Source organism: Strix aluco, chromosome 1 (genome assembly GCF_031877795.1).
Source record: "Strix aluco isolate bStrAlu1 chromosome 1, bStrAlu1.hap1, whole genome shotgun sequence".
NCBI lineage: Eukaryota > Metazoa > Chordata > Aves > Strigiformes > Strigidae > Strix > Strix aluco.
In genome coordinates this window covers 131,468,853-131,486,638 of record NC_133931.1, presented here as the reverse complement: position 1 = coordinate 131,486,638, position 17,786 = coordinate 131,468,853, and the positions used below count along the sequence as shown (strand labels likewise).

The 17,786-nt window shown below is 42.6% G+C and overlaps 1 protein-coding gene across 3 annotated transcripts in view; it reads left to right on the top strand.

The window, feature by feature from the left end:
* Positions 1 to 4,976: 4,976 nt before the first annotated feature.
* The window catches only part of SLC25A13 (solute carrier family 25 member 13), a 102,447-nt gene continuing 89,637 nt past the window's right edge, over positions 4,977 to 17,786 (top strand). Inside the window, exons 1-2 of one of the 3 annotated variants that reach the window (XM_074836169.1) lie at positions 5,011 to 5,046; positions 7,272 to 7,357. Coding sequence is in view for 2 of the 3 variants with exons in the window: in XM_074836148.1 (XP_074692249.1) it covers positions 5,035 to 5,046; positions 7,343 to 7,357 (27 nt within the window). In the remaining variant the exon portion in view is untranslated. Of the gene's footprint in view, positions 5,047 to 7,271; positions 7,358 to 17,786 lie in introns of all 3 variants that reach the window. The other 2 variants (XM_074836148.1, XM_074836158.1) reach the window with 2 other exon arrangements.

The following is a 17,786-nucleotide window of genomic DNA, read 5'->3' as shown; positions in this document are numbered from 1 at the left end:
CCTGAGTTATTTCAGATGCATTTCTAAAACATAGCCCCAGTAAAGCATTTTCAACTGTTCCATTTTAACCATAATGTCTGTGTAAATGCCATCATCAGCCATAAGACAGAATCATAGCTGTCTCCTTCCAACTTTGTGAATTCCACTCTCCTGGTAGACGTAATACACACAATGGGGGATAGTGTCGTATTTTCAGATGGGAAAGCCATTAAAATATACTACTATTTGTATGGATTTTTAAATGAATTCATACTTCTGTGTGCTGCTTTTATGCTCACCTTTCCTTGAACTACTTAAATGACCAGTTTGGTTTTTCATTGGCAGAAACACTGATAGACAATGAATTTTAGACATGTGTGTGAAAGTATCCGAAAACCTTATGTTCTAAGGAACAGGAAACAAGATCATGCTTGGCTGATCTCCTCAGCAATCACAGATAAACAACAGGGTTTAAATTACAAATATGTGTGATGTGTTAAAAAACAACAGCAAAAAAGGAAACATTGGCAATGTTGTAAATTAACCAGAAAAACAGCAAATATATTTGAGGAAACCATGATCTGCTGTGCATATTCTTCAAATAGAGAAAGAAGAATTGTGAATGATTCATTCAGACTGAGTCATACTTTATTTTATTAGTGAAATTCTCAGGGTTAGGCCTACTGTGTGAGCACAGATTCTTGGCTAAGATTCAGTAAAACTGATGTGCTAACTCACATCAGCCAGACATCCTTTATTAAAAAAACCCAAAACACAAAACCACAGAAACAACAAAAAAACCCAACCAAAGCCTTGACCTAAGGAAGGGGATACTGCTTCATGCCCTTCCTTGAGGCTTCACTGACGGAGAGGAGTCCATAAAGAATTTTAAGAACTATTTAAACAAGGTCTGCTCAGGAAAACCTTGTGCTCATTTCTTTTGAACATTTAGCTCTTTCCCACTAGGAATGAGGCCACTTGTTTATTTCTACTATAAGCTATACTTTATAGGAAGACATACTTGGTACAAGTTTTGTGGTAAGTTAACATACAGCATGCTACCCATACTGCTGTATGTATAATGTAACACAAAAGAAGCTGTCAGGAAAACAGTTACTATGTTGTGGGGCAGACAGAGGGTATACTGAGGAAAACAGCTCAATAATTTGGATAGTATAATGGATCTGGAGGGCGTTGGGTCAGTCTTTGCTTTACCTCAGCCTTTCACCAAGGTACTCAGTGCATCCAGATCTTTCCAGATCTGATTTTTCCAGATCCAGTCCTTTCCATATCTCTCCCGATGCACTCAGATCTTTCCAGATCCAAGAAGATATTTTCTTGCCTTTAAGCTACATACTGCAATGCCTACATTTTAGACATCTGCCAGTGCAAAATCCAGAGCATTGTAAGAGAAATCATAGAGAGAGTAATGAATGTCAGAATCAGATCCAAAATAGCTAGCACACTGAGCTCTGCCTTACACTAGTCAACAGGAAAATGTTGATCCTTTATCAGCCCTTTATCAAGTCTAAAAAATCATAAGCCCCAGGCTGTCAGTCTCCTCAGCAAAGATCATATGTGCCTACTGAGATATGGTCGCCCTGCTATACGATACCTTAATAGTAAAAACACCCAGTAGTGAATCAGCTCTCATTCTCTCTTCTACATGAAAACAATCAAAACCTAATTTTTCACCTCAAGGACGGTGCCCAGATACTAGGTTGTGGCTTATTTTGGAAACAAGCTACAGCTCTTTCTGCAAAACCTGTCCCCATACGTACAAACAAACTCAAGATGCCCTGTATCAGAAGAGGGCACAAGAAGGAGCTAACCCTAGGTCATTTCTCATTGCAGAGGGGAGCCCTGGAATGACTGTGCTCTGTTTTGTGAGTGTTACATGTAAGATACAGAAAAAGCCACTGGTTAAGGAGACAAAATCTCCTAACTTCTCCAAGAAATGCTTATATGTTTTGTAATGAAAATTGACTCACAATTTTACCCTCATCCCATTGCATTTTACCATACAAAAAGAGTCTTGCTTCTCTCCAGCCCAGCTGATCTTGGATTCTCCTCTGCACAATGACGGATTCACTAGAAAGAATGAAAAATGTTCCTCCTCCATTCCCCAGAGCAGTCTATGGCTTTGTGGTTAAAACATACTGAAAGGAGTATGACACATGGGCCTGAATCTAACCTCAGTCAACAGCGGACTTTGAAAGCAAGTTGCTTATGTAGCCAAAGAGAGTGCTGTAATCTGCTACAGTCATATCGCATGGCATTTTAAAAGTGAACATTAGCTTTCACTGCATTTTCTATGAAGATAAGGAGCTTGGGCCTGTATGTGCGATTGGACACAATCAGAGACCTGCCAGGCCAAACCCTTTATGCTGATTGCACCCAGGTTTTCATGTAAGCTAGGCAATGATCTTCCAACCTTTTTGGGACCATGGCACTGCTGAAGGCATGCTCAGGACTTGAGGCACCTGGAGCTCTTGATGGCTGGGAAATGAAGTAGATTCAGACTAAATATAGAACGGGGCCTTTAAAGATCATCTAGTCCAAACCCCCTGCAATAAGCTCAGAGCCCTATTCAACCTGATAGTAGATTCTGACTAGATATAGGGAAGAATTTTTTTACGATGAGGTTGGTGAAACACCAGAACAGGTTACCCAGAGCGATGGGAGATGCCTCACACCTGAAAACATTCAAGGTCAGGTTAGACAGGGCTCTGAGCAACCTGATCTAGTTGAAGATGTCCCTGCTCATTGCAGGGGAAGTGGACGAGATGACCTTTAAAGGTCTCTTCCAACACAAACTATTGTATAATTCTATGATTCTAAGTGCTAGAAGAGCTCAGGTGCTGTCACATTTAGGGAGCAGTTGAATGAGGCTTTCTAGGGTCATCCTTTCATATTTGCTTCTCTGAATTTCACCATCAGTCTACTTGAAACATTGGCAGTTTTTTTGCTTGTGTTTTTTCCTGGCAATTGGCTCAAGACTATGTGGCAGTATAACATGAGAACTGTAGTAATTTTCTTAGCAGTCTCAATATGGGAAAAAAAATCCCATTGAAGACTGTTTTCACAAAAATAAAGCTCAATAGGACAGACTTTCAGCCTCACATCTAAACATCCTGGATTCTGTATATTCACAGAATGTTGAATTTGTATTCTAAGACAGTTATGCTATTTTCTCTCTGTAATTTTTCTCTTCTTAGTGGTATTATTAAAATAATCTCAGATACTGTTTTTCTGTTGTTTATAAATGGACTGCTATTATCTATTCATTTATGACAAGGTGTCAGTATTTACTTATCTGGTTGTTTGCAGATAGGCACTACATAATCTGTTTTCTGTGTTTATTTGAAAAGGTGTGGCTGAAGGAAGGTTCCAAGTCTGCTTTGCTCTAACTGCTGTTTTCTAGGTCAGGGAGATGCAGCAAGAGGAGAAAGGCTGTGCTGTCTCACAGAACAGCTGAGCACATGCAACAGGCACACGGATGCAGGGCAGGTAGAAAAGGCAGAGAATTTAGCAAATGGGAGGGTTTTACAAGAAGCAGAGACTAGACGAATGCTGAGAAGTGAAGGAGGTAGATACACTGCCAGGCCTCACGGATGATGGAGGAAACTTCTGAGGGACAAAAAAGAGACTGTACAATCTGCTGAAAAAAAAAGTCATTAATTCATTGGACTGAAAACAAACATAAAAAGAGCCATCCTGCACAGATTTATAGTGGGCAGGCGCAGATGCGTTTATGCATCCTTGTAATTTCTCTTCCGTCTCCCTCTAAGACAATTAAAAACAATTAAAGAGTTGTTCTGGTTTATATTTTAATAGATCTGTCTTTGAGAACCTTTGCCTTTTTCGTGTCTTTACAAAACTCACTTTAGGGAAAGCGCTGGAAGATCCACCTCAAAGCTATCACTAACTTGATACCCCATTATAAACACAAAACCTCACCCCCGAGCTACTCTTATAAGCAACTTTCAGTTACATACAGGTGACAAGTCCTCTGTCTGCACTACCAACCTCAGGCCAGCCTAATAGCCCCCCCAGGAGCCAGAAGCCCCGAGGCCAGGCAGCTTGGGCATCGGCAGGGCTGGCAATAGCCCTGGTCGAAGCCGCGGGCCTGCCTGCCAAATGGTATGCTGCCAAAGGCGCCCAGACAGGCTGTCTGTAGACAGTCTGCAAACTGTCTGTGAGGCTGACCGTGCCATGCTTGTGGTCATCCTGGGTACAGCTGTGGGCTCTAGTGGGGCTGCTTACGTGTCACGTTCATGCTGACTTAAGAGCTAAAACGGCATTAACAAAATTTGTTTGAAAGCACGGCTGGTGCTCGGGACATCCCAGAATGGAGCCTCGGGGTACAGCAACTCGGTGAAACCTCCCTCAAACAGCTGCCTGACTCGCGGGGAAGAAGACAGCTCTGGGCAGGAGAGCAGGGTTTGCTGAGAGGCGCAACACATGGCTGCTGTGAAGGTGTTTGGCATTCTCCCGCTACTTGCCCCGGTGTGCTCCGAACTCGCCGGAGGCATCATTTCCTCGGGTTAACAGCACGAGTCACTAATTGGCGACATGGTCACTCAGGACTCTCTCCAGCGGCTGGAGGGGCTGCAGGGCCCCTCAGAGCTCCGAGTCCCTCTGAGGCGACTCGGAGGCAGTTAGGCCGCCAGCCGTAAACGGAGGAGAAAACCTGAGGTAAACCGGGTCCCCCTCCCAGGGGCGAGGCGGTGCCCGCCCCGAAGCGCCCGCGGCCCGCCGGTGCCTGAGGCCGCATCTCCTGCCGCCTCGCCCACCGCGGACGCCGCAGCCCCCCGCCGGGCTGGGCTGGACCGGGCCGGGCGACCCCGCGGGCTGCAGCCGGGCCGGGCCGGGGTGCAGCCAATGGGCTGGCGGCGCCGAGCGCCCCGTCCGTGCCTGGGAGAGCGGTGACGGCCGGCGCTGGCGGGCTGGTGCGCAGGCGGGGAAGCTGCCTGCCGCGGTCGGAAGGGAGGGGAGGGGAGGGGAGGAAGGGAAGGGAAGGGACGGGAAGGGGGTGGCCGCGCCGGGCACAGCATGGCTGCCAAGGTAAGTCCCCGCCAGCGGCGGCGGGCGGGGAGGCGGCGCGGGCGGCGGCGGCGGTGCGGGCGGCGGGTGGCGGCGCGCGCCAGCGCGGCCGTCGGCGGCGGGGAAGGGGCCGCGGCGGGAGGCGGGCGGCTGCCGGGTTTGACCTCGGGCCTGTCCTTGGCGAAACTCGGCGAGTGGCGCCTCCTCCTCCGTCTCGCGGCTTCGCGGCCCCTCGCCGCCGGCCCCGGGGGAGGAGGGGGGCGGGCTGGGGGGCCGGCGAGCGCCCGCGGCGGGGGCGGCCTCCCCCCCGGCCGGCGGGGTTGGGTGCCGGCGGGTACCGAGGCGGCGCGGCGGGGATCCCCACCTGCCCGCCCCGGGGAGCGGGCCTGCTCTCTGCTTGTAATGCACCATCTGCCTGACACTGCGCGGCCGCCTGCCGCTGCCGGCGGGGTGAGAGGCGGCGGGTCCCGCCGGGCCGGCGCCGCCGCGGCTCGGTGCGGCCCTCCCCGGCGCGGCCCGCGCACTGCCCCGGCCCGGCCGCGGCTCCGCCGGGCGCTCTCGGGCCCAGGTGTGCCCCAGAAGAACCCCGCCATACGCACAGTGTGGGGATGCATTAAAATATGCAGCCTGCGTGTTCTGGGTACAGTTATTTTTGGACGAGAGGATGCAGGGGGCCCTTGGGACGGCGGCTGGCGGGGCTCGCCGTGCCCAGAGCGGGCACTGATGGTGGCCCTGCCCTGCTTGCAGGCCTTAGCGTGGTGGTCCCATTTAGCATTTTCTCCCATTTTCTCCACATACCTATTTTTACCTTCTGTTTTCACATTTGATATAATTTCCAACCGGTTTCACTTCTTAGTGCTCTCTTGTCAGAGAGAGATACCTGTTAGGCTTTTCTCCTGTTTTAGAAGGATAAATGAATTGAAATACTTTTATCAGTTGGTTAATAACACACTTCCAGAAAACAAATACATTAGCCATTAGCTGGATCAAGGGCATATAAAAAGTAGGTATTCCACTTCTAATGGCAGATAAAATTAGTGTTGGTGTTTCAAACACTTTTATTAGGTTTCTTTTTTGAATACTGAGACTTTAAAAAAAATAATTGGGCCACATCCTGCTTTTGATGAAGTCAGTGATGAAACTTCTATGGAGAAAACTTCCCCAAGCAATCCAAAGCAGCACATGTGCTCAGTCTGGTGGGAGTTGCATGCTCCTTTATTTCAGAGAGTCCGTGACAGAGCTGCTCCTGTCAACAGCTTGCTAGTAAGAACCTGGGTTATCTGAAATGCATGCTGTTTTAATGGACTGGGCAATATGTGATTCCTCTTTGCTAGGCTGTATGAAACAGTCATCACCAAATCTTATGTTTATTATTTATAAATCTTAGATGTCCTGTCTAGCTTTTTTTTTTCTTTTTTTTGATTGCCCACCTGACCATACGCACAGCGAATCAATTGCATCTTACCAAACTACTGGTGTTAGATGACTTAAGAGTCTTCCATTCACTGAATTTATGAACCATTTACTTACCTTTTCCTCTCAAAGCAGCAGTTCTTAATCTGCAATCTATTTGAATCCATACTACTTACATATACTTAAAAAATGTTGCGTATGTAGTTCGTGTTTGTCTAATCAGGTAGACATGTGTGCTCCATGCTACACATTTGCATGGTGTCTTTTTTTTAGCTTGGTTTATTACACAGTTCAGGTCACCAAAATCTATATAAGCATATGTTGGAAAGACTCAACACTTAAAGAGAAAATGAACTGAGTATTGTATGTTTTCGATTACATCAGGCTTGGCAGAGAGATACCTGATAAAAAGAATAATGGTTTGTCACTAGTGTCATAAGCATCCTTGGTGCATTGCAAGACAGAGATACAGCACTTTGTACTGCAGTGTTTACAGCCCTCAGGTAGCTTCTGAGGAAGGCTTCTGGTTGCAGGCTTTAATGTGTTTTGAGAGACTTATGCTTAAAAAAGCCCCAAGTAGAACTGGGAGCAGCTAGAATGGATTAATTATTAAGTTACCTTGTGAGACTTCAAGAGGTTTTATCTTTTGAGGTGAAATAGTTGCTGTTAAACACGGGTGAATTTCTATTTTTATTGAAGTCAGTGGCAAAATCTAAGTAGCGTTTTGTACTCTTAACAGTAACGTCTGAACTCAGGTTCTGCAAGCCACACATATGAATAACTGTGCCACATAAAGAGCTTCTGGGCCTAAAGTTATTCACATGTGCTTGCAGGCACGGGCCTTGATTTGTGTTCTAACTTCCTCACTGATGCATCTCAGTAATGTTTGCCTTTTTCACCTCAGCCAAACAATGGACTGGTGAGTCGAATGATTTTTCTAAAATCCCTCCAGTACCTTTTCCTTGCCAGTGTCCTGCATGACCGCTTCCTGTAATTTTTTAATTATACCCTTTTAGGCATATGAGTCTTTGGAATTGAATGTAATTTTTCTTCGCTAGCAAGATTTCAAATGTTGACATTTTAAGCAGACTTTTGGAATTCAGTCTGTCAAGAGGAAAACCCAAATGGGTTAAGGCTGCATAGTTAAACACTCAGGTATCAAGAAATGGGCAAAGCTTTTATACGTGGAATCTTTAATGTCCATTACGGTGCCATTTAATTTCTTCGTTGTATGTTATTCAGTGTCTTACAATTTATACAGTGTTTTAAACAATGTATATTGCACATCAGTGTCTTTTCTTAATCTTTGAAAATGCTTTCTGAAAGTGTTTTGTGAAACCTGCACTGTAAATTATATTTGCACAAATTGCCAGCAAAAACTGCAGGTGAGATGTTCCAGTAGATTTTTACCCCACTGGTAACTAAATTACCATCATAGATACTGGCTTCTTTTTCTGAATTGCACAGAAAACAGACTATGTGGAAAGTCTCTATGGTAATACATATACAGAGCAATAATGACATTTTATATAGTGTGTCATGCTTTATTTCTTCATTTTGAGTGTTTAACAATGCAAGCACAATGTTTTTTCTGCCCTTTAGCCAGATATTTCTAAAGAGAAGTTACATAGTCTAGCTAATGCCCCTCGCCATTCACCTGGTGTGTATTTTACAGCAGAATTAACTATGCCTGTTGAGTGAATGTAAGCTACCCTTGGTCCATATACTGCTACACAGTTCTGGGCGTAGCTCTTGTCTCATGCATGTGCGAAGTGTGACGTGCTATCTTTTTGAAGTCCTACTGCTTGATAAAATATAAACTTATTTTCAGTGGGAAGTTCTAAGGTACTTCTCAATGAGACCTCCTTCCATAGCTGATTTTGCCTTTGCCACTGTGCTACTTTGTCCGTTCAACTTAAGGTCAGAAACTGATACTGTGAGCTACTATAATATGCTATAAAATGAGCTACTATATATATTTTTAAACTTTTTATTTCATAACCACTAAGTGACGTTCAAAACAGTTAAAAATTGCATTAACGAAAATACCAAACTTTAATAATTTCAGTAGATAAAGCTTAGAAACTGTGTAAAAACAGTGGGTTTAGCATGGAAGCACTTGTACACCATCTCTGCTATGGATAGCATGTGAATAAATGTCAATACTTGTATTGAACTGCATAGTGTTGATATAAGAGTTGATTTTTAAATACTGTGGAATATCTCTCTGTTTCTAATGTAATTGGTTTTTTGTGCATGTGTGTTTTGTCCATTGGTCACATACTGGTTGCCTCTGTAACCCAGAATGTATAAGTTATTTTAAAATTATTGTCTTATGAACAAAGTGAACACAAATGTCACATGCTGAAAAAAGCTAAATGTAAAATGACTGTTCAAGTGAAAGCATGAACTTTACATCAGTACCTGATGGGACTACTTGCATGCTTAAATTTAAGTGCATGTGTAAGTCTTTTGAAGAACAGGTGCCTGACTGTCAGAAATATATCAATAAGGTAACATGAAGAGATTTGTTGCTGACTTTACTTACATGACAGTATTTGGGATGTTTGTAGTGCAAGGTAAAGAACATTTGTTACACAGTTTTCTTATATTAACAGTTTTTAAATTCTCTTTTGGCTTGTGTTTTTCTGAAACTGTTTACTATGGAAGCTGTATCAGTGGAGTTACATCTTCTTTCTGGTTGCTGCCATATTTACCTTTAAAGTCCTAAACCTTGTCATGTCAAATATAGTTAGTCCTCATCACAGGCTGCTTGTATGTCTTGGTTTTAATATAGCCAGACATTTCCCACTGAACACCCCAGTCCTGCAAGATGCATCACACTGACTGAATTAATTTGAGTTCTGTGAAGGATTGATGCCGCTGGCCCTGGCTCTGTGGGTCTTTTTGTGTGCAGAAATGATCCAGTGCCTGCACTGGGTGATGTGAATTAATGAGGTTTGGATAAGCAGTGGTTGAAATACAAACACCATGTCAATGCGGTTCTAAATGAACGTGGTTCCAAACAATGCTGAAACTGTTAGATGCTGGTGCAACCATGCCACCTTGATTATTTTGCAATCTCGCATGCCCAGCCTGTCCCTTTGTGCATCGTACTGCTCCATTGTGCCTCTTCATTCAGCTCTTTCTCTTGTGCTCCTCTCCCCTGTGCTAGCAGTAAGGTGGGGTGTGTCTGGGAACGGACTGAATTCACTCCTCTTGCCCTTGATGATGCATTCTTCCCTTCCTCCAGCAAAATGGAAGAGAAGAATTGCATTGCAATGCATGTGGATTCATTGGGCCCTCAGAAAGGAACATAGTTAAGGTGAGGGATCCTAGCATCATGATGGGCTACTGTGTCTGTGAAAGGAGTGGAGTCCCTTGTGGACAGGCTCTAGCCACTCGGTGAGATCAAAACCATGGGGGGAAAGTGGTTGGTGAGTAAGGAGAGAGCAATCTGTTTCCCTGAAGCATCACTGAGTTTGTGTACTGTAGACTTAATAGTGTCATGATACTTAATGGCACCATTTAATTTTTCTGGATGTGATAGTCCTATGCAAGATCCACGTGGAAAGTCCTATTGCTAGTCTGTACAGAAGTTGCTGATGTGTAGTTACATTTTGGAACTGTGCATACGTGTGTAAATTCTTAAAACACCTTACGTATCATGAGACTCTCTTTTCCACTTTCCCCCTCAGAAAAAACGTGTATTTATGCTGCTTATGACTTCTTACTGCATCTTGACTTCTTAGGAGACCAGAATTTGCCTGATAAAGGGACACTGAATTTGTATGAGTGCTGATAACTTCAAACCTTTTCTAAGTATGAAGTAACATGCATGATGACTGCAACTGAAACAGAGGAGAAAGCAAATCATTTACTCCCCTTCCCTGTCCTCCTTGCCATTGTTTTATGTGTTTAGTTTCTTTGGTTTCTTTTACTGCACAAGTCTTTGCTTATGACATTTACCCATAGGAGCGCTGCTTGAGTCCTAATCCCACAAGGTGCACAGTGAGTTACGGGGCCCACTGGCAAGAATAATCCCAGGGAGTGCACTCGTGGAGCGACTTTCTTGTGGAAAAAGTCTATACAGCTCTATTCTGCAGTGAACACCAAGTAACCCTGAAAACGAACTTTTATTACACTGGGATTTTTGTATCAATTGAGTTTATCTGTTTCTTTGAACTACTCTTTCTCCCCCACTTTCTTTATAAGAGCAAGGTGGGGGCTAGAGGAGGTGGTGAAAGAGGTTGATTTGTCTTTAATATGTTAGAGAGTTAATGATGAGTTCGCATGTTGCAACTGCCAGTGGTTTTAACAAGTTTTCAAAACTTGCTCTTTTCCATTATGGTGTCCCTGTACGAGGAATTTCAGGGTGACCTTGCTTCATGTATAGCTCTAGGAGAGTGTTACTGGACCCAGCAGTTACGTGTACATCCTTACGTGCATCTCGTCTGTTGTGATGTCCGCTGAAAAGTGTTTAAAGTTATTTGGATCTTATCACATTGGGAAGTGAATTCTTCTTTCTATGCAGCTTTGTGTCCTAGGAGGTTAGAGAAGCCATTCCAAGTGTGCTTCAAACGATACATTAAAGGCGCCCCTCCTGATCCTGTAATGTAGACAATCTTACAGCCCTGAATAATAACAATGTGTCTTCTGACCAGCTTGTTTAGGCCAATATCTATTTTATTTATGTTGTCCAAGGAATATGAAAAGGAGGTATGTGATACTGTATTTCCTGGAAGATGGCATGAATGTGCTGCTTGATTTTAGCTTCATTTTTGCTTACAGTCTGTGGAATTGCTGCTGCTTTGGATATAGAATGGCTTCACTGTACTGAATAAAGCCTGTATGTTTGTATGGCACCAAACCTAAACTTGCATAAGGCTTCTGGGCTCTGCTGCGACTTTGCTAATCATGCTGTTTTGCTTCAGCTACAACACAGTCTTCAGAAACACAGCAGCTGATGTTTTATGGTGCTAGATGACTATGGCTAGTAAAATGTAAGGTTGCATATTTTCTGGTGCATTCTCTTTCTGGAAAGTATCTGTATCTCAGTCATTTGCTGGGAGATAAAGAGGTCCTTATAAAAATACTCTATCTTCGATTGCTTTGGAATAAAGCAATTTCAACTGAAGCTTTGTTAAAACACTTAAAGGAACACTGCAAATGCATTTTTCATAACATTTTAAAATAATTTCATGCTATTTACAATACCTTAGAAACGTGCAATTGCAATTATATTCTTTACCGAAAATGTTACTTGGCCTGCACAAATCCAGTGTGTTAAAGGATGAAATTGCTCAGGAGGAGTGGGTTGTTGGCATTTTTCTTTTTCTCTGAAGAGGGAAAAAAAACATTTGAGAGAGAGTGGAGAAGTGAATGGGTGTACACCAAACTGTGTACATTTAGATAAGAAACAGAAGAAATAGAGCTTGTCACAAGCCTGATCAACTACCTGTTGTTGGATACTCGTGAGGTCCCTAACCTCAGTTGCTGGATACATGTGCTTCTGGTGTCCTGCATGGCTAGGCAGCCTGCAAGAACTGTTCGCATGCTGACCAGTAAGGTCACTCTTTGGATCTCTTTGAAGATACTTGCCTTACTGCCTGGCTTACTCTTGGCCATGTGAAAACCAGAGCCTGAAATTTAGGCTAAGAAGACTTCAGTGTTCTCTAGGTCAACATCTCCATGCCTAACTTTTGTCCACTTGTCTTTGGAAGTAGAATTAGGAAACCTGTCTGAGGTGTCCAGGAACAGGTACCACAACAGCCAACGTGCTGAATTGGGACCATCTAAGTCAGCCAGTGGGAAATGAAAAGATAGGGATGTCCCAGAAGGATCTTCAAACAGCAAGGCTTGCATCTTTGTTTCAAGCAGGGATGCTGCATAGCTAGCAACTCAAGGACTGGGGGGACAGAGGAGTGGGCCAGAACCCCATCCAGTTCCTAGCAGTTAGGGCACCCAGCTGAGAGGGTGGAGATTTGGATTCTCTGTTGCCCATGGTGTTTATACATTTTGCATGAATGATACCTCCACCTGCCACAGTTTCAGAGGATTGCAGTGCTTGATGCTTACTGCAATTCTGCCAACGCACGTTAGATGTGCTGCATGCATGGTTGCTGGGCTGGAGCGGGGGCACCTGGTCATTGTGTCTGAAATGTCTGTATGTGCTCAGCCAGGGCTGCGTCGGTTCTGGATGTGCACCTTGGTGGAACTTTTGGAATCCTAAAAATCTTAAATCGCATGTGCCTTTCTGCTCATAGGTGGATTGTTTTTTGCATCATGCTGTGACTGAGGTAGTGGAGTGTGCTAATGGATCTGACCCTCAGAGGCTGAGGAAAGTGGAGTTTGCAAACACACAAACACATTTTATTTGTAGAGAGCACATTGAGATTGGCAGACTTGTGTCCAGTCAGCCAAACCTTTTAAAAATAATTTTAAAGTCTTCTTAGTATCATCACTGCTTCCATAGTTTTAGGAAGTTACCTGTTCTTTTTTTGGAGCCCTAGCCTAGGCTGGACCAGGCCTCTGGGACTGGTTCTTTGCCTGTTTTGCCTTCCTGATACTGGGCTGATTGTCTTTCTGCTCTGATGCCAGGGCTGAACTCAGTGTAGTTGTTCTGTTGGTTGGGTTGGTGTGGAGAGGTACCTGTTTGTTTCCTGAACCACTAGGTCACTGCACAAAAAGCAAAAAAAGAAATGTGGGAGAGTAAAGGGGAGTGACCTTAGTGGTGAAGATGCTGGAACCTTGCATGTGATTGTTTTTTCCTTATATTGGTAGTTTTTGAATTACTGATACATGTGTGAATTGTTAAGCACTATGGCATCTTATGAATTATCCATATTAAAACGTATAAAGGTCAAAATGAAAAAACTAGCTACAAAGAAATTTCATGCATTTGTGTTTTAGGTTACCGGTGCCTTTATGACTATGACCTCCTCATCACTTCAGTACTGCTCCCTACCAGCCAGTCCATATTAGCATAAATAATGTTGGTGCTTTGTTCATCCCTTCAGCAGGAGACCCAATCTCAAAGCCTTTAGACCAGAGCTGCAGGGAGGTTTCTATCCCTCTGGGAACAGGCACCTGGGGCCTTTTATGAGAGTTGTCATTGTGGTTTTTTTTAAACACAGACATTGTATTTGGAAAACTTATCCAATCCGAGTTTATTGTAATAAATAGTACTACTGCAACTTGTGATTGCTTTAGTTATTCTAAAATATGTTTCCATTCTTAAGCAACACATTTTCTTTACTCTCCACATCTCATGTCTTTTCTTATGACTGACAGTTTGCGTTCCTTGTCAGGCACTGTTGCTTGAGTTTACTGAATTTAGATGTAGGCTTTTTGGAGGATCTGGGGCTTGCCGCAGTTAGAGCTTCATTTGGTTTTAGGTAGGGCGTAGTTACACCACAGTGTTTGCTGTGGAAGCTGAGAATTTTGATTCTCGCCCAAGCTCTCAGTCCACTAGTGTCCAAATAGCCTCTTGTTTTCAGTAGGTGTTGCAGATTTTTATATGAGCCTCTCTTGTCTCCTTAGTCTTTCCACATTTTTGGCATTCTTACTGTTAATATTGTAGGTGGCTGTGCTTGCAATGAATAGGACAGATAACTGCTCTTGAAACTGTTAGTTGTTGCTCCACAAACTGTCATCATGACAGGTGAAGACTTCCCAGCCATATTAGTGCCCTTTGAATTATTACTACTTCTCTTTGATAAAAAATAGATGCAAATAATGAAAAAAGATGTTGACGCTGCATCTTATCGCATACTGCTAAATTAATTAAATTTGGTGTAACGTGGAGAGAAATGCACAGATGTGTCTTTATTCAGACATGTAGGATCATCTTTTTTGTGAAGTGCAGTGCTTCACAGAAAGCAGATGAAGACTGTACTGCTCCAGCACCTGTCTCAGGTATTTGGCACAGGAATGTCTGACAGCAAAACAGACTGATCAGGGAGGCAAATGGTTAATGATATGTTGTAAATTGAAGAAGAGTCTTTTAGAAACTGACCTTTTTAAAGCACATTAAGTGCTTTTTGACCAGTGTATCTTATTTTCTAAAAGCTTCCAGAATACAGAAGTAAATTCACCTGCTAAGGTCTAAGTTTTGGTAAACCAGCAATGGTAGTCCTAGAGCTGTAGTAATCTGTAGAGCTATCGTTAGGTTATATTAAGATTAGCCACAAATTATGTAGTTGGAACTTGATTATGTCTTCTGTTCAAAACAGAAATATAAAGAAAATAGTTTTACTTGAAGGGTATTAGCATGTAGTCTCTAATTTTTTTTCAATCTTCAGATCCCACCATAAATCAAACTCATAAAGTCTAGTTTTTAAAAAAATTCTCATAAGTATAAAAATTTCAAGGCTTTTAAAGGCTATTTTTGCAATTATGGGAACCTATCGGAAGGGTAGTACATGTGCTTTTTACAACTGTGATTTTTATGTCCTTGATGATTAGGGCAATTGAGGAATTGTGAAGAGCAACATTAATTCCAGAGCTAGAATATGGAAGAAGGTGTTGTGTAGCTAGATGACCATAGTTATTAACCAACTTTATAAATAGGTAGAAGCAGGCCTTTTTTCCCCTCCTCCTTCAGATGCCTTTATGTAATTAGTGTTCTGGAGTATTAAAACCTTGGTAGTTGAGCTGTTGAGCGAATTTAAAAGATAACATTTCTGAGCAGTTGTGGAACTGCACGGGGAGGGAAACATAGGGGATCAAAGTCTGAATATTACTGATATAGTTGAACAAGTTTTTCTTAAACTGAAAACTTTAGGAAAAAGATGATTTGATGCATTTGAATTCAATTTGTTATTTCCCCAATAGAGTTTATTCTTTCTCTCTCTCCATTTGTGACACTGTAATCTTGTTGGTACTTCCTTTGTAATTGAAATTGATTTACTGGAATTCAGATTGTTGTGTAAAATGCCATTGACCACAGATTTTTCCAGCTTCTTGCACAATTTTGTAGTTATCTTTTCACATATTTCAGTTTCTCTAGGTCAATACTACTTGATCTTTATTCACTGAGGATTTAAAAATGTTCTTTTTTGGAGCCAACCTTCATTTCTATCTGAGAGGATAAGTTTAAACTTACCAGGAAGTAAAAGGTTCCTTCACGGGTTGGAGTCTTTTTTAAGTTCTAGCTCTACAGACAGATGAGGAGAGAACAACAAATAGCACTCTCTGTTCTTTGTTTTTCTTTCTGATGTTGTGTACTGGGAACAATGTCTGTAGATTTCAGAATATGGCGTCACAGAAGGGCACATATTTTTCTACCTTCTTCCTGATAGAGTTTGCCTGAAAGTGCACTTAGTCACTTAAGGGGGACAGTGCTTTCACAAGGATGATCCTGAGCCAAATGCCAATCACCCAGACAGTAGGAGGAAGAAATTCTAATTGTCTTCATATTTAAGTTGCTTTTTCTTATCCCAACTTCTCTGAACTCTCTCAACAATAGAACCATCCTTTATTTGGGGTTTTGAGGTTTCGCCTCAGTCAATGGATATTTAATTCTGGGAAGTTAGCAAATGTGCCCCCTTCATCTAAGTAAAGCTGTAAATTAGAATAGTTTTGAAGGAATAAATTAGAGCAAATTATTCAGTGTTGGAGTAGCTTGAGCGGCATCTGACTACATCTTCCATCAAAGACTGATAGGTGTTAATCAAAATGCAGGTAAAATCTCCAAAATATAAAAAGCCATCAGCAGGATCATGACACAGAGATCCTATGTCTATGCACACAACGCTGGTTTGGAGGTCAGTGTTCAAATGTGTGTACACATGGTTTCTTACACTGAGAAATGAGATCTCCTGCCTTAATGCTTCTTTCTACTTTTGCATGTTTGTGGTTCTTTGCATTTTTTCTGCAGTTCTTTTATGCCAGGTGCCCGCTACAACTTCTTAGTCGAGTCTCTGGTCTGGTGTGTGATGTTACTGTGTAGGAGAGAGACTAGGATGTTGTCCTGTATCAGTAGCAGAGCGGCAGGCTCCCGACTTAAGGGACTTAATTGAAAGGTTTGTTCTGCAGTAGCAGTCACGCATTATCATCTGTCCTTTGTTACATGACTTTCCTGTCACATCCATCCATCGCATGACCTGATACATAGGTCTGATTTTAGGATAGAAGAGAAGAGGTCTGAAAATTAGTATTACTGAACAAACAGCAGGCTGTTTGTTATTATTGTCATCTTTCTGTGCCTTGGAAATATGACCTATTTCCACTCTTCCCTGGATCCTTGGCTAGTAAAACCTCTTGGTCACGTATTTTATTATTGTAGGCCTTTATCATGTTTGACAACTACTGTTTGATGGAACATCACCGATTTAACAGATCTTTGGCAGAAGAAACCTTTAAGTGAGGCACCAAATATGAAAAGCCATTAGAAAAAATGTGGTATGTAAAAATACCGTGTCTGGCTGATTCCTGCTCTCAGCCCATTGTGCAGTCTGAATCTGACTAGAGAAATCTTCACGTGTTTAGGGGAAGAAATTTTTGAATAATTTCACATTTCCATTAAAATAGTTTTTGTCACTGACATCAAGTCAGCCTTCCTCCTTCCTGTCACTTCACCTGTCTAATGCTGCTTGCCATTGTGTGTCAGTCTAACTGGAAACTACTTTGTAAAGATCATGAATTAGTCCCATGTTGATGCTGTTCAAAAGGAAGAAAAACATGGCAACAACAAACTTTCTACAATTGCTTTTATGCTGTTCACATGCCCAAATCAGTTACTTGGTCTGGGTCTTTTCTTTCAAGTCTGACTGGTATGAAGCAGTGGGTTCGGTCTTTTCTGCTGGGCTTCTCTTTTCTTCTCACAGTAAAGAAAATGATAGTGACTGTAAACCTCTTGAGAATTGCTTTTGGTGTCCCATTACATTTAACCTATAGAGTCAGTATCTCAGTTATGAGAATAGCTCAAACTAGAATACTTAATTCTGAAGTGTGTAAACATCAACCCAAATAGTATATAGTTAAAATAACACTTAAATAGTTCCTTATTCTGTGTGTCATTTACAAGTTAAGGATAGTAAACCAGCTATTTCCCTTTTTCTTGTGGTTGGGTGGGGAGAGAAGGAGGGAAAGAGGGCACTGAAGTTTTGACGATGATGGAAGGAGCTTAGCAAAGTATGCACAAAAAGACTCTGTCAAACACCCTATTTTCCTTCCGTCTTTTTAGAAAGTTTTATACAGAATATGTGTCTACAGTTCTTTTGTGGCTTAGTGTCATGGTTTAACCCCAGCCAGCAACTAAACACTATGCAGCCGCTTGTTCACTCCTCCCTGCTTCCAGTGGGATGGGGAGGAGGGTTGAAAAAAAATGTAAAACCTCATGGGTT